Below are 16,010 nucleotides of genomic sequence, written 5' to 3' on the forward strand. Positions count from 1 at the left end.
AACTGATTTTAAACAGCCAAGTATCAAGAGGGGAGATTTTTAAGTTAGATTGACAAGATACGATAAGAAGCCTGCCCGTGATGGTGAAGGAGGAGGGACTTGAGGGAGGACCGGAAGCGCAGAACTCCGGTCCTTTAATTGATGTTGCTAGGCATAGGAAGCTGTTTTCTCTGCTGCCACATGCGCTAAAGACTGAGCCTCCATGTGCCTGTTTTTATTTCCTTCTGTCTTTCCTTTGGTCTGATTTCTGTCTGTATGTGTCAGTTTGGCTTCACGTTGGAGCCTATTTAATTAAAGGTGACATATTATACCACCAGGTGGGAGTGTGATTAGCAAGCCGTTTTGAAAATCAGCCTCTTCTGACATCCCAAGTGGGCGTGTCCAACTAGACGTATGATCGCTAGATGAGCAACGTTTGCTACAGACCACGGGGTAGGCTGGTAGACTGATCTATCCATCACAAGTCTAGGTGGACACGCCCACTTGTGATGTCAGAAGAGGGAGACTTTCAAAACGGCTTGTAACGGCTAATCACACTCACACTTGTTGGTATAATGTGTCACCTTTTAAGACTTTTCAAATAGGTATGATTTCTCAATCAATTATTTAAACTCAAAAGAGCTAGGCCTTTATTGGCATGCTAATAAAGATGTGCATGTCTAAAGATGTACATGCAGTTTAAATATTAAACATAAGAAACATAATAGTGTCGCCTGAAGGTAAAAAATAAATGAAAGTTGTTTGTTCTGCCTCTCTGTTTTTAAAACCCACAGTATGACTACTTCTTTCATTCGAAATTGTTCCTGGTTTCTATTTTCATGCAAAAATCAGTCGTTGGATGTCAAAGAATTGATTGAGGAAAGCGATTGTCACTGCTCCCCGGCGGTGAGTGTGTGGAGCTGCAGCCTGGGTTCTCTCGTCTGGTTTGAACTCGTTCGGCCCCCCGGCGGTCAGTGTGTGGAGCTGCAGCCTAGGTTCTCGCGGACTGTTTTGAACTCGTTCGGCCGCCGTACAGATGTTGTTTGTTTTGTTGAAATCCAAAATGGCGGAGGAAGTTGACCGAGTCCGAATCTCAGCCGCGGAGCTTCGAGCTGAAGCGTCGAGTTTGATTGATATTGGTCGCACTGGTAAGAGCAGATAATCGATTAATAAGTAAAGCTGAAAGCAGCCCAGCGCCTCTCAACCAGGACGCACTAGGCCTGTTTCAGCTCCTGTTAGCCAGTAGCTCCCAGGTTAGCGTTGCGACTCTCCGCTCCCGCCTTGTTTATGTTTGAATCAGAACTTCATCTCTGACATTACATTTGATCTGTACTAATAATAATAATAACTCTCGGATCCGTGATCCGAGAGAACCTCAGCGTGTGGTGAAGAAACCCTGATATATGTTATATGGCTTATGAAGTGTTTGATTAAACTAAAGTTCCGCAGTGTCGGAATTACCCAACAACACCAATACAATAAGACCAGTATGATACACCAGTAAAATAAGACCAGTATGATACACCAGTATAATAAGACCGGTATGATACACCAGTGTAATAACACCAATACAATAAGACCAGTATGATAACCCCAGTATAATAACACCAGTATGATACACCAGTATAATATATGGCTGTAATATTATGAACCAGCAGCGTTATTTCCCGGGGATTTGTAGTAGTTGGCCTGCAAAATAAGGGTCAGTCCTTATCGCTTTGAAAATGAAAAAACAATTTCAAATCAATAATTTGTGTCTTGAGATTCTTGGCTGCTAATATTATTTATTGCAAATGTTGTATAGTAGGCAAGAATACCGAAGCTTTTTAATGTAATCTTCAAATGTGAGCTTATTTGACTGAAGATGGGCTCACTTTCTCCTGTTGTCTCTTATCCAGCAGGAGATCAGCAGCAGAAGAAGAAGAAGCGTGAGGCGAAGCGCCCTCAGCTGAACATCTATCAGCCAATGGCTGGACAAGTAAACCGTGGCCATGACAGTGAGGGAGAGAACACCCCCCCGAGTCTGTGTGGTTCACAGGAGAACGTGAACTCGCCCCAGTCCCACAACAAGATGGTTCCTGATAAGTTCTCGGAGGGCCAGAAACCCAGAGCCCGCCCGAGGGGCCACGGTGGCAACAAGCAGAGCGTCAGGAAGGCGGTCGGTGACGCGCCTCCCCCGCCCGCAAAAGAAGCTCCAGGAAACGACTTTGCTGAAACGCAGGAAGAACTCCAAGAGACCGCCAGCGCCGCACATCTGAGCCGGAAGGCGCGGAAACCGGACCAAGAGTTCTACCGGCCCGGGAGCCGGCGGAGCGCCCAGGAGCGGGAGCCGGATGCAGACAGAGAGCCGGCCAGATCTCCGCCTGAGAGGAGCTCTCATTCGGCCCCGCCCCAGAACCACACCCAGGCCGGGGCAGGAGGCAAACCCTCGGCCCCACAGGAGGAAGGAGGGGAGGAGAACAGGGGGAACGGCGGCAAGCCCACCGGAGACAGGCCTAACGACAAGAACCGCAAGAATGCCAGGAGGGATCCAGACAGACCCCTATCGCTCCCCACCAGCGAGCCAGCGCCAGAGACCCTCGCCAACAAGGTGGGGAAGCTCAGCCTGAAGGAGAAGGAGGAAGGAGCAGCCGGGAAGGAGGACATGGAGGCAGGACGCCAAAGATCAAAGGCGTCCGAGGAGAATAAGAAAGGAGAAGGAGAGACCCCCGAGAAGAAGAGGGAGAGAGGAAACCGGAGGAGAAGAGGAGGCGAGAGGGAGAAGGACGCTCTCCCCGAGACTGGGAGAGGGACAGTAGCAGAGAGTGGTGGAGGAGAAGGAGAGAGTGGTAGGAAGAAGGAAGCTCTCCCCGAGTCTGGGAGAGTAGCAGAGAGAGGTGGTGGAGGAGGAGGAAAGAGCGAGAGGAAGCGGGACCCTGGTCCAGAAGAGACAAACAGGCGGGCGTCAGATGGGAGTCGAGGCCAGGAGACCAGCCAGCCGGGCAAGGGAAGAGACAACAACCGGACCCGGGACAACCGGAAAGGGACCGATAAACCCGACAACAGCAGCAGCAGCCGGGCCCCAGACCAGCAGAGAGACGCTGCTGGTGGCAGACAAGAGCGGGCGGCGGCGGCGAGCGGCGAGAGGAACAAACCCAACGCCAAAAACTCCTCGTCCTCCAAGCGCTACTCAAAGTCGGACATCCGGCGCACGCGAGACCGTACCTACAGCAGCAGCTCAGCCAGCAGCGCCGCCAGCTTCGACCCCCCCGGGGGGAGGAGCGGCCAGAGGACGGCGTTCCAACGGCCGGGGGCGGGGCGCCGCGAGCAGGCCGAGGGGAGGAGGGACCGGGACGGCTGGGCCGCCAACGGGCAGTCTTCCACCGAGTCGCTGGAGGGCAGCGACACGAGCGCTCCCGCCAAGAACAGACGGACTGGGAGGAGAGACGGGGGGGAGAGGGAGAGGGGGGGAGAAAGGGGAGGGCAGAGGGAGAGGGGAGGGGAGAGAGAGAGGGGGGGAGAGAGGGGAGGGGAGAAGGAGCGAGGAGGAGAGAGAGAGAGGGGAGGGGAGAGGGGAGGTGAGAGAGAGAGGGGAGGGGAGAGGGAGAGGGGAGGGGAGAGGGAGCGAGGAGGAGAGAGGGGAGGGGAGACAGAGAGGGGAGGGGAGAGGGAGCGAGGAGGAGAGGGGGAGAGAGAGAGGGGAGGGGAGAGAGAGAGGGGAGGGGAGAGAGAGAGGGGAGGGGAGAGGGAGAGAGAGAGGGGAGGAGAGAGGGAGCGAGAGAGGGGAGGGGAGAGGGAGCGAGGAGGAGAGGGGGAGCGAGAGAGGGGAGGGGAGAGGGAGAGAGTGCGGCCGCTGAGGGAGGGTGGGCGGGGCGTCCTGCGTGTGTCCCTGGACCAGCCCCCCGCCACCCCCCAGGGCGACAGCGCCCCCCAGCGCCCGCTGAGCTCGGCGCCGCGCGGGAGGGGGCCGGGGCCTCCTGGTTCTCCCTGCCCACACGGACCTCTCCGGGGGCCCCGAGCCCCGGGCCCCGGCTCCTGTTCGGGGGGGTCCGAGGGGCGGCCGTGGGCCGGGTCCGGGGGGGCCGCGGCGGGGGCAGCAGGCGCCTCTGGGACCCCAACAACCCGGAGCAGAAGCCGGCCCTGCAGCGGGGCCCCCAGCTCGGGCCCCTGCCGCCGCCCATGTTCCTGCAGACGGGCGGCGGCTACGGGCCACTGCACTTCCTGGACACGGACGACGAGGCGGCGGGGAGCCCGCCCGTCCTCCAGGGGGGGGGGCTTCCCCAGCCCGCAGGCCGCCCCCGCCGCCTACTACAAGTTCCAGACCTCGGACAACCCCTACGGCTACGCTGGGCCCCCGGGGGGCCCCCACGCCCCGGGGCCCGGCGCGGCGCAGCGCTACCCCTACCCCTACCAGGTGGGCCCGTCCTACTACGGGGGGCCCTGCTAACGGCGTGTACCCGCCCCCCGGGGGGTACCGGGCGGCTGGCTACGCCCAGCCGGGGCCCCCAGGGGCCGGGGGGGGGAGGGGCCACGCCCGAGGAGGTGGAGCAGCAGAACCGGGGCGAGCTGGGGCGCCTGCTGAGAGGGGCGGACGCCCAGGAGCTGCAGATCAACAACCTGCTGTCCCGAGACAACCTGAGTGCAGAGGGGCTGGAGCGTATGGCCCAGCTCAGGTGAGGACCAGGGCCCTTTGGACCAGGCCCCTGGGGGGCCAGGCCTGGCTCCGGACCAGGGCCCCACCCTCATGGTGTTATGTAGTCTATAACCTCCACCCTCATGGTGTTATGTAGTCTATAACCTCCACCCTCATGGTGTTATGTTATGTGTTATATTATGATCAACTATCACAAGGGGTTAGAATGCATTTACTTCTTGCTGAGGGACTATGAACCTAAAGCTTATCTCTGATCAGTCTCTCATACTGCTGTGTGTCCGGGGAGACCCTTCCACTGACCTGCAGACCCCTCCTCCTCCTCCTCCTCCACCTCCTCTCCTCCTCCTCCTCCTCCATCTCCTCCTCTCCTTCTCCTCTCCTCCTCATCCTCCTCCTCCTCCTCCATCTCCTCTCCTCCTCCTCCTCCTCCTCCTCTCCTCCTCCATCTCCTCTCCTCCTCCTCCTCCTCCTCTCCTCCTCCATCTCCTGTCCTCCTCCTCCTCCTCCTCCTCCATCTCCTCTCCTCCTCCTCCTCATCCTCCATCTCCTCTCCTCCTACTCCTCCATCTCCTCCTCCTCCTCCTCCATCTCCTCTCCTCCTCCTCCTCCTCCTCCTCCTCTCCTCCTCCTCCTCCATCTCCTCTCCTCCCTGTCTCTCCTCCTCCTCTCCTCCTCCTCCCTGCCTCTCCTCCTTCCCCCTGGTTCTCAGGTTGGAGCTACTGTCAGTGTACCAGCAGGTCATCCTGACGGACATTGAGTTTGCTGACCAGCAGAGCGTGGACCAGGCCCTGTGGAAGAACGTCTACCACCAGGTCATCGAGCGCTTCCGCCTGCACCTCAAGGAAGGGGTCGGCGAGCAGGCCCCCGGGGTCAGGACTCTGCTGCTGGCGCTGCTCCACCAGGTGGGACACACATTGTATAGATATATATAGATATACAGTGTATATCTATATCTGTATCAGGGGTTAGATTATCATCAGGAGGACCTTCCATTAGCCTTTTCTTTATCACTTAATTTTGAGATGTGGCGATTCAACACTGTTTGTGTGTGTGTGTGTGTGTGTGTGTGTGTGTGTGTGTGTGTGTGTGTGTGTGTGTGTGTGTGTGTGTGTGTGTGTGTGTGTGTGTGTGTGTGACAGGGGGCTGTGTTCTTCGACACTCTGCTCCAGAAGCTGCAGGCGGCGTTTCACTTCAAGCTGGACGACTACATGGACGGCGTGGCCATAAGAGCGCGACCCCTACGCAAAACGGTAGGCAAACCGAGGGGACTGCATTACCCAGGGTGCACTGGGTTTCAATGCTTGAACCTGAACTGACAACAAGGGTTGGGGTGACCGTATGTATTCACTGTGATATTGGTAATAGTCTTGAAATCTGAAGTGAAACACGGCACTCTGGTCTCTGTTCCCTGTTCCTGTTCCCTGGTCTCTGTTCCCCTGGTCTCTCTGTTCCCTGGTCTCTCTCTTCCCTGGTCTCTGTTCCCTGTTCCTGTTCCCTGGTCTCTGTTCCCCTGGTCTCTCTGTTTCCTGGTCTCTCTGTTCCCTGGTCTCTTTTCCCTGGTCTCTCTGTTCCCTGGTCTCTGTTCCCTGGTATCTGTTCCCTGGTCTCTGTTCCCCTGGTCTCTCTGTTCCCCTGGTCTCTCTGTTCCCTGGTCTCTGTTCCCTGGTCTCTCTGTTCCCTGGTCTCTGTTCCCCTAGTCTCTCTGTTCCCTGGTCTCTGTTCCCTGTTCCTGTTCCCTGGTCTCTGTTCCCCTGGTCTCTCTGTTCCCTGGTCTCTCTCTTCCCTGGTTTCTGTTCCCTGGTCTCTGTTCCCTGGTCTCTCTGTTCCCTGGTCTCTCTGTTCCCTGGTCTCTCTGTTCCCTGGTCTCTGTTCCCTGTTCCTGTTCCCTGGTCTCTGTTCCCCTGGTCTCTCTGTTCCCTGGTCTCTCTGTTCCCTGGTCTCTCTGTTCCCTGGTCTCTGTTCCCTGGTATCTGTTCCCTGGTCTCTCTGTTCCCTGGTCTCTGTTCCCCTAGTCTCTCTCTTCCCTGGTCTCTGTTCCCTGTTCCTGTTCCCTGGTCTCTGTTCCCCTGGTCTCTCTGTTCCCTGGTCTCTCTCTTCCCTGGTTTCTGTTCCCTGGTCTCTGTTCCCTGGTCTCTCTGTTCCCTGGTCTCTCTGTTCCCTGGTCTCTGTCCCCTGGTCTCTGTTCCCCTGGTCTCTGTTCCCTGGTCTCTGTTCCCTAGTCTCTGTTCCCTGGTCTCTCTGTTCCCCTGGTCTCTCTGTTCCCTGGTCTCTCTGTTCCCTGGTCTGTTCACCTGGTCTCTGTTCCCTATTCCTGTTCCCTGGTCTCTGTTCCCTGGTCTCTCTGTTTCCTGGTCTCTCTGTTCCCTGGTCTCTGTTCCCTGGTCTCTGTTCCCCTGGTCTCTCTGTTCCCTGGTCTCTGTTCCCTGGTCTCTGTTTCCTGTTCCTGTTCCCTGGTCTCTGTTCCCTGGTCTCTGTTCCCTGGTCTCTGTCCCCTGATCTCTGTTCCCTGGTTTCTGTTCCCTGGTCTCTCTCTTCCCTGGTCTCTCTCTTCCCTGGTCTCTGTTCCCTGGTCTCTCTGTTCCCTGGTCTGGTTTCCCTGGTCTGTGTTCACTGGTCTCTGTTCCCTGGTCTCTCTTCCCTGGTCTCTCTCTTCCCTGGTCTCTCTGTTCCCTGGTCTCTGTCTCCTGGTCTCTCTGTTCCCTGGTCTCTCTCTTCCCTGGTCTCTGTTCCCTGGTCTCTGTTCCCTGGTCTTTGTTCCCTGGTCTCTGATCCCTGGTCTCTGTTTACCTGGTCTGTGTTCACCTGGTCTCTGTTCCCTGGTCTCTCTGTTCCCTGGTCTCTGTTCCCTGGTCTGTGTTCACCTGGTCTCTGTTCCCTGGTCTGTGTTCCCTGGTCTCTGTTCCCTGATCTGTGTTCACCTGGTCTCTGTTCCCTGGTCTCTGTTCCCTGGTCTGTGTTCACCTGGTCTCTGTTCCCTGGTCTCTGTTCCCTGGTCTCTGTCCCCTGGTCTCTGTTCCCTGGTTTCTGTTCCCTGGTCTCTCTCTTCCCTGGTCTCTCTCTTCCCTGGTCTCTGTTCCCTGGTCTCTCTGTTCCCTGGTCTGGTTTCCCTGGTCTGTGTTCACTGGTCTCTGTTCCCTGGTCTCTCTTCCCTGGTCTCTCTCTTCCCTGGTCTCTCTGTTCCCTGGTCTCTGTCTCCTGGTCTCTCTGTTCCCTGGTCTCTCTCTTCCCTGGTCTCTGTTCCCTGGTCTCTGTTCCCTGGTCTTTGTTCCCTGGTCTCTGATCCCTGGTCTCTGTTTACCTGGTCTGTGTTCACCTGGTCTCTGTTCCCTGGTCTCTCTGTTCCCTGGTCTCTGTTCCCTGGTCTGTGTTCACCTGGTCTCTGTTCCCTGGTCTGTGTTCCCTGGTCTCTGTTCCCTGATCTGTGTTCACCTGGTCTCTGTTCCCTGGTCTCTGTTCCCTGGTCTGTGTTCACCTGGTCTCTGTTCCCTGGTCTCTGATCACCTAGTCTCTCTGTTCCCTGGTCTCTGTTCTCTGGTCTCTGTTCCCTGGTCTGTGTTCACCTGGTCTCTGTTCCCTGGTCTCTGTTTACCTGGTCTCTGATCACCTGGTCTCTCTGTTCCCTGGTCTCTGTTCTCTGGTCTCTCTGTTCCCTGGTCTCTGTTCTCTGGTCTCTCTGTTCCCTGGTATCTGTTCCCTGGTCTCTGATCACCTGGTCTCTCTGTTCCCTGGTCTCTGTTCTCTGGTCTCTCCAGGTGAAGTACGCTCTGCTCAGTGCCCAGCGCTACATGATCTGCCAGGGAGACATCGCCCGCTACCGGGAGCAGACCAGCGACTCCGCCAACTACGGCAAGGCCCGCAGGTCAGTCAGTAATCTTAATCTAAAGTAAACCCTCAGTTGGCCATCTTTGTTTATCTTAATCTAAAGTAATCCCTTAGTCGGCCATCTTTACTTATCTTAATTTTAGGTAAACCCTCAGTTGGCTATCTTTAATTATCTTAATCTAAGGTAAACCCCTTAGTCAGCCATCTTTACTTATTTAAATCTAAGGTATCCCCCTTAGTCGGCCATCTTTACTTATTTTAATCTAGGTAAACCCCTTAGTCGGCCATCTTTACTTATTTTAATCTAGGTAAACCCCTTAGTCGGCCATCTTTACTTATTTTAATCTAGGTAAACCCCTTAGTCGGCGATCTTTACTTATTTTAATCTAGGTAAACCCCTTAGTCGGCCATCTTTACTTATTTTAATCGAAGGTATCCCCCTCAGTCGGCCATCTTCACTTGTTTCACTCTAAGTGTGCTAAGCTAATGTGCTACCTACCATGGCGTAGTAAAACATCCAAACCCTTGAAGATCAGTCAGTCAATACAGGAAGTAGAACCGTCCACTATAACGACCACTCAGAGGACATTGGACCAATCATGAGGTTGGTTGATGGTTTGTGATTGGTTGCTCTCCAGCTGGTACCTGCGGGCCCAGCAGATAGCCCCGAAGAACGGACGGCCCTACAACCAGCTGGCGCTGCTAGCAGTCTACACGGTAGGGCAACCCAGTACTGAACCCCCAGTACTGAACCCCCAGTACTAACCCCCAGTACTGAACCCCCCAGTACTGAACCCCCCAGTACTGACCCCCAGTACTGAACCCCCAGTACTGAACCCCCAGTACTAACCCCCAGTACTGAACCCCCCAGTACTGAACCCCCCAGTACTGAACCCCCCAGTACTGAACCCCCAGTACTGAACCCCCCAGTACTGACCCCCAGTACTAACCCCCAGTACTGACCCCCAGTACTAACCCCCAGTACTGAACCCCCCAGTACTGAACCCCCCAGTACTGACCCCCAGTACTGACCCCCAGTACTGACCCCCAGTACTGAACCCCCCAGTACTGAACCCCCCAGTACTGAACCCCCCAGTACTGAACCCCCCAGTACTGACCCCCAGTACTAACCCCCAGTACTGACCCCCAGTACTAACCCCCAGTACTGAACCCCCCAGTACTGAACCCCCCAGTACTGAACCCCCCCAGTACTGACCCCCAGTACTGAACCCCCCAGTACTGACCCCCAGTACTAACCCCCAGTACTGACCCCCAGTACTAACCCCCAGTACTGAACCCCCCAGTACTGACCCCCAGTACTAACCCCCAGTACTGACCCCCAGTACTAACCCCCAGTACTGAACCCCCCAGTACTGACCCCCAGTACTAACCCCCAGTACTAACCCCCAGTACTGACCCCCAGTACTAACCCCCAGTACTGAACCCCCCAGTACTGACCCCCAGTACTAACCCCCAGTACTGACCCCCAGTACTGACCCCCAGTACTGAACCCCCCAGTACTGAACCCCCCAGTACTGAACCCCCCCCCCCCCTCTGTACTGACCCCCCCCCCCCCTCTGTACTGACCCCTCCCCCCTCTGTACTGCCCCCCCCCTGCTTGGTTCCGTCCCTCCCCAGTACTGACCCCCAGTACTGACCCCCCAGTACTGAACCCCCCAGTACTGAACCCCCCCCCCCTCTGTACTGACCCCTCCCTCCCCAGTACTGACCCCCCCCTGCTTGGTTCCGTCCCTCCCCAGTACTGACCCCCCCCTGCTTGGTTCCGTCCCTCCACAGTACTGACCCCCCCCCCTGCTTGGTTCCGTCCCTCCCCAGTACTGACCCCCCCCTGCCTGGTTCCGTCCCTCTGTGTCTCAGAAGCGGAAGCTGGAGGCTGTGTATTACTACATGCGCAGCCTGGCCGTGTCCAACCCCATCCTCACAGCCAAGGAGAGCCTGACGAGCCTGTTTGAGGAAGCCAGACGCAAGGTCTCACACACACACACACACACACACACACACACACACATCCTTAATGAAGCTTGGAGATTTGAAACACTTGTCTATCAACACACTTAACAAACATGCAAATAGCCAAAACACAATCAACTGAAACGCCTTCATCACTCGGACAGCATATTAAGAAACCCGCTGTGCATCCAGACAAACAGGCGTCCCATTAAGGATCCCCACAGCGCCAGACTCAAACCAACCGCCTGCCTTTATCCCAGCATTCCGTGGCCTCTCGTCTGACCCGCTCAGAAGAACACCGCGAAGACGACTGCTCCTTAACACCGGGTGGCGCTAGCAATCCAAAACATGAAAACAGGAAATGATGGAACGGAGTACAGACCATAGAGCAGGGGTATTCAACTAAAATTCAAATAGGTCCAGTTAAAGAAAATGTCCTCAAGCAAAGGTCCGGATCATTATGTCTAACTTGCGTTATGATTCAGTGTGATATATATTGAAGTAGCCTAGTAGTTGTATCAACGTCTGCATGTAATCAACAACTGACAGATCAATATAGGAAGAACAATTCAAAAACATTTCGACAATATTTATTGTCACTTTTATACAATTATACAGATAATACTGAAGATATGTATTATTTAAGGAGGTTCAACTGACTCAACTGAAACTAATCTCTTCAAGTAAAAGAAGGGCTGCATTTAAAGTCAAAATGGTGAACATAAATATAATAATAATCTTAAAATAAAGATAAAATATATACTTTATTTTTAAAAAATTAAATAAAGTATAGCAGCAGCTTGAGTTTCCCCTTTTTCTTTTATAACGTTTTAACAGTCTCAACCAATTTCAAAAACAGATATCTCAACACAATTGAACAGTTTTAGCTTCTCTTTCTTTCCCTCTTTTATGCACCCCCCGCCCCCCACTTTCTGTTGTTCAGTGAGAGAACTGAGCACTAGCTTGTCCTGCCAGGAGTTTAAATCTAGGCTGGAATGATGTCAGGGCCATTCTCATGCACATGTGCAGGTGGTCATTGGTGAGCCTGGATCGATATTTACTTTTAATTATGTTCATTGCAGAGAAAGCTGCCTCGAAGCTGTATGTGGAGCCAAACATGGTCAATGTGTACAGGGCTACTTTCCTCAGACCTGGGAAAGCTGTCTCAGAGACCATTTGGAGCCAGAAAGAGGAGGGGTCAGTTATTCCAAACTGCTCTTTCAGCGCCACATCTGCTTGGAGATCAATCAGTTGGATCTGGAGAGGCCCAGCATTTGCCCATTTGAAGTGCTGTGTGACTTCCTTTGAGAACCCACTGACATCTGTTATTAGAAATGGGTTCTGAATGAACAAAGTGAAGTCACCAAAAGAAGACACATCTCTCTGTCCCTGAACCTGTTCCTGCACTGCTGGGAAGTGTGCACAGTCTCCCTGCAGGACTTCCTTGAACACCTCTAGTTTCCTCTGAAAGGAGTGGACAGCTGTCATCAGTTCACTAATTGTATTGTCCTTGCCCTGTAGCTTCAAATTAAGTTCATTAAGGTGTGAAGTGATATCAACCAAAAAGGCCACATTATCCATCCTTTTCTGATCTTTTAAAAAGAGAGAAAACTCTGTTGCCTTCTGACTTCTGAGCTCTTCCAAGAAAGCTGCTACTTCCCTTCTGATGGACCAAAAGCGCTCTAACACCCTGCCTTTGCTAAGCCATCTCATGTTGTTGTGCAGCAACAGATCATCAGCGTTTGCATCAACTTCTCTGAGGAATTCCCTGAGCATACGATGCTGATAGGAAGAGGATGCCCTGAGAAAATGTATCATCTTCATCATTGTGTTCATCACTTCAGCATGCTCATCTGACAGGGTGGAGCACAGGACAGATTGGTGTATTATACAGTGGTAAGAGATGAGCTCAGGATTGTCCTCTTTCATTCTTGCCACAGCTCCTTTCTCTCTCCCTATCATGGCAGGGGCTCCATCTGTGGTTATTAAAACCACTTGTTTTGGCCCTATTCCTTGCTTTGTTAACATCTCCTTAATGGCCAGGTAGATGTCCTCTCCTCTTGTACTGGTCTTAAGGGGAGTTACACCTAACACATCTTCACAGAACTCTTTCTTTTCTTGGTTGAAGAACCGTACATAAATTAACAGCTGAGCATTGTCAGACATATCAGTGGACTCATCTACAGCTAAGCCTACACATGGTACCTTATGAATGGCTTCATCCAGCTGGGCTAGCACATCCTGGGTTAACATTTCACTTTTCTTTGTGGCTGATGATGCTGACATGGGTATTTGCTTTATTTTGTCACAAAGCTCTTCTTTTTGTTTCCCCTCAAGTAAGGTTTCAGCTACTGCACTCCTTGACAACCCCTCCATCAGTAAATGGCTTTTTGTGTTGACCCAAAATCCAAGTGACTGAGGGAACATTCATTAGCACGTTGTTGGGCAGTGAATGAATGGGTCAGGATCCGGGTGGATTGTTCATATTGGGCTCTGAGACTGCTTATTTTTTGTGACCGCAGTTCAGACTTGAGTGGGTACAGTGTTTCCCGCAGGATTTTTTTCAGCAGCGGTGGTGTGGTCCCCGAACCCTCTAGGGGGGTCGGGGGGCATGCCCCCCCGGCCGATATTTTTTTGTACCCTTTACATTGGAATGCATGAATCTGGTGCACTTTGAGAGGAGAATATGCATTTAAATCCTATTCAAACAGTCCTGTGTATTACTGTAGATGGGATTATTGGTGTTGTAACTTTGCCTTTTGTGTCTTCATTTACAGATTTTTATATTTTTGTATAGTAATATTTAAACAAAAAATGCCACAACGCAAATATAATTTGCACAATTTATTTACAGATTTTTGCCTAATGCTTAAACACTAAACATGGTTGCTATCCCAAAAAGAGCGACAACACGCACACACACACACATAGGCCTACACACACACACACAATACTAGAGGAAAAACGGCACGGAGGTTGCGGTTTATAGATACAATAAAATGTTTGGGCTCAGAGCGTTTTAACACTGGTGGTCATGTAGCGACACATTTTAGCAACTTACTTTCTCTCTCTCTCTCTCTCTCTGTCTCTCTCTCTCTGTCTGGCTCACTCTTTCCTTCTTTCTTCGATCTTCCGCTTCACTCGCTACTGCTAGAATCAATGTAACTTTGCAACCGTGTAGGGTAGCCTACTGCCAACAACTGCCACACTCGCTGTGTATTTTTCTTCTTTGATGTTGGTTACGTGACGATGTGCCGCGTGCTGCGCAATTGACGTTACGCGCTGTACATTTTCTAAAAGGAGCTACGTAAAAAAAAATAAAAAAAAAATTAGGAGAAGGATTTTTATTGCAGCGGCGGAGAAAATTCATTCAAAATTCTGTGTGAACGTGGGGGAAACACTGGGGTATGTCTGGTGAAAAACTTTGTTCTTTGTCTCATAGTGGCGTTTCACGTTGCCACTTTTTATGAGTGCCACTGTCTCTGAGCATATGAGACAGACTGGTTTTGTGTTTCCAGTGGGAAGAATGAACATGAATGAGTCTGTCCATTCTGGGTTGAAAACTCAGTTTTCGCTGTCCACTTTTCTCTTCTTAGAGAGCGCCATGTGTAGTTATTTTTCTGACTCCGGCTCACTCTGTCTATCTCGCTGTCTTTCTCACTCTTCTCCCGCTGTCTTTCTCACTCTTCTCCCGCTGTCTTTTTAACTCTTCTCCCGCTGTCTTTTTAACTCTTCTCCCGCTGTCTTTCTCATTCTTCGCCCGCTGTCTTATCTGCCTTCTCCCACTGTATTACTTACTCCTACTCTTCTCCCACTGTCTTATCTGCCTTCTCCCGCTGTATCATTCACTCTTATCTGACTTTTTTCTCTGTAATTCTCGCACTTCTCATCTCTCGCATGATCGCTCACTGTCTGTGAGACGGGCAGCCTGCGCCGGGAATGCACAGATTCGATTGGCTGAGTAGCATCACGTGGGATGGCTTAACTCGAATGCAATTGGTCAGTGGATTTCCTGATTCGCTAAACCAGTACCGTAAAGTCTAGAAACGCTGCGCCGTTCGCGCCCTGTAAACATTTAAAATACTTAATTTTTTACTATAGGTCCGGGTCCGTATAGGACGGCGTCTGGGTCCGGACCCGGACCGCGGTCCAGCCTGTTAGTGACCCCCGCCATAGAGTATCAGATTAGAAAACAAAGCGCACAAGGGATTGGCTGGTCATCCGTTGGTGGAATGCAATACTAATATGTAGAAATATCCCAAAATGCGATGCAACACCGAAGTAAAGTTTGTAGCTCTGCTCCATCTCTGTTTAAGTGGTTTGTTTACCATCACTTTCCGCCCCTCCCACACACTGCGCTGATTCGCTAGCACACAACCAATGGCGAGTATCCAATGGCTCCGACCCTCAGACCGCCAGCGCTGTCACATGTTGAGCCGGACCAGACACCATCCAACTCGTCAAAGTCTCCCCAAACGTTTCACACGTCCAACGGTTGGGCCGGTGTGTCCCACGCCTTAAAGAAGCGCGCTATGGCCACGCCCGACCACAGCAGACCTGTCTCAGGGTCAGAGGACGCAAACCATCTCAGCGACTGATCACGTGATCAGTCGCTGAGATCTGAGAGAGGGAGTGAGTGTGATCATGTGATCAGATGATATCTGAGAGGGAGTGAGTGTGATCATGTGATCAGATGATATCTGAGAGGGAGTGAGTTTGATCATGTGATCAGATGATATCTGAGAGGGGGTGAGTGTGATCAGGTGATCAGATGATATCTGAGAGGGGGTGAGGGTGATCATGTGATCAGATGATATCTGAGAGGGGGTGAGTGTGATCATGTGATCAGATGATATCTGAGAGGGGGTGAGTTTGATCATGTGATCAGATGATATCTGAGAGGGGGTGAGTGTGATCATGTGATCAGATGATATCTGAGAGGGGTGAGTGTGATCATGTGATCAGATGATATCTGAGAGGGGTGAGTGTGATCATGTGATCAGATGATATCTGAGAGGGGGTGAGTGTGATCATGTGATCAGATGATATCTGAGAGGGGGTGAGTGTGATCATGTGATCAGATGATATCTGAGAGGGGGTGAGTGTGATCATGTGATCAGATGATATCTGAGAGGGGGTGAGTGTGATCATGTGATCAGATGATATCTGAGAGGGGGTGAGTGTGATCATGTGATCAGATGATATCTGAGAGGGGGTGAGTGTGATCATGTGATCAGATGATATCTGAGAGGGGTGAGTGTGATCATGTGATCAGATGATATCTGAGAGGGGTGAGTGTGATCATGTTGATCGATGATATCTGAGAGGGGTGAGTGTGATCATGTGATCAGATTCAGATGATATCTGTGAGGGGTGAGTGTGATCATGTGATCAGATGATATCTGAAAGGGGTGAGTGTGATCATGTGATCAGATGATATCTGAGAGGGGGTGAGTGTGATCATGTGATCAGATGATATCTGAGAGGGGGTGAGTGTGATCATGTGATCAGATGATATCTGAGAGGGGTGAGTGTGATCATGTGATCAGATGATATCTGAGAGGGGGTGAGTGTGATCATGTGATCAGATGATATCTGAAAGGGG

The 16,010-nt window shown here is 52.2% G+C and overlaps 1 protein-coding gene across 1 annotated transcript in view; it reads left to right on the top strand.

The window, feature by feature from the left end:
• Positions 1-1,036: 1,036 nt before the first annotated feature.
• The window catches only part of smg6 (SMG6 nonsense mediated mRNA decay factor), a 26,212-nt gene continuing 11,238 nt past the window's right edge, over positions 1,037-16,010 (top strand). Inside the window, 11 exon segments of the mRNA XM_079738960.1 lie at positions 1,037-1,127; positions 1,878-3,389; positions 3,875-4,224; positions 4,226-4,392; positions 4,394-4,474; positions 4,476-4,631; positions 5,322-5,514; positions 5,752-5,862; positions 8,365-8,471; positions 9,073-9,151; positions 10,313-10,504. Coding sequence (XP_079595086.1) covers positions 1,043-1,127; positions 1,878-3,389; positions 3,875-4,224; positions 4,226-4,392; positions 4,394-4,474; positions 4,476-4,631; positions 5,322-5,514; positions 5,752-5,862; positions 8,365-8,471; positions 9,073-9,151; positions 10,313-10,504 — 3,033 coding nt within the window. The 5' untranslated portion in view covers positions 1,037-1,042.

The sequence above is a fragment of the Pollachius pollachius genome, assembly GCF_949987615.1.
Source record: "Pollachius pollachius genome assembly, chromosome: 6".
In the NCBI taxonomy this organism is placed as follows: Eukaryota; Metazoa; Chordata; class Actinopteri; order Gadiformes; family Gadidae; genus Pollachius; species Pollachius pollachius.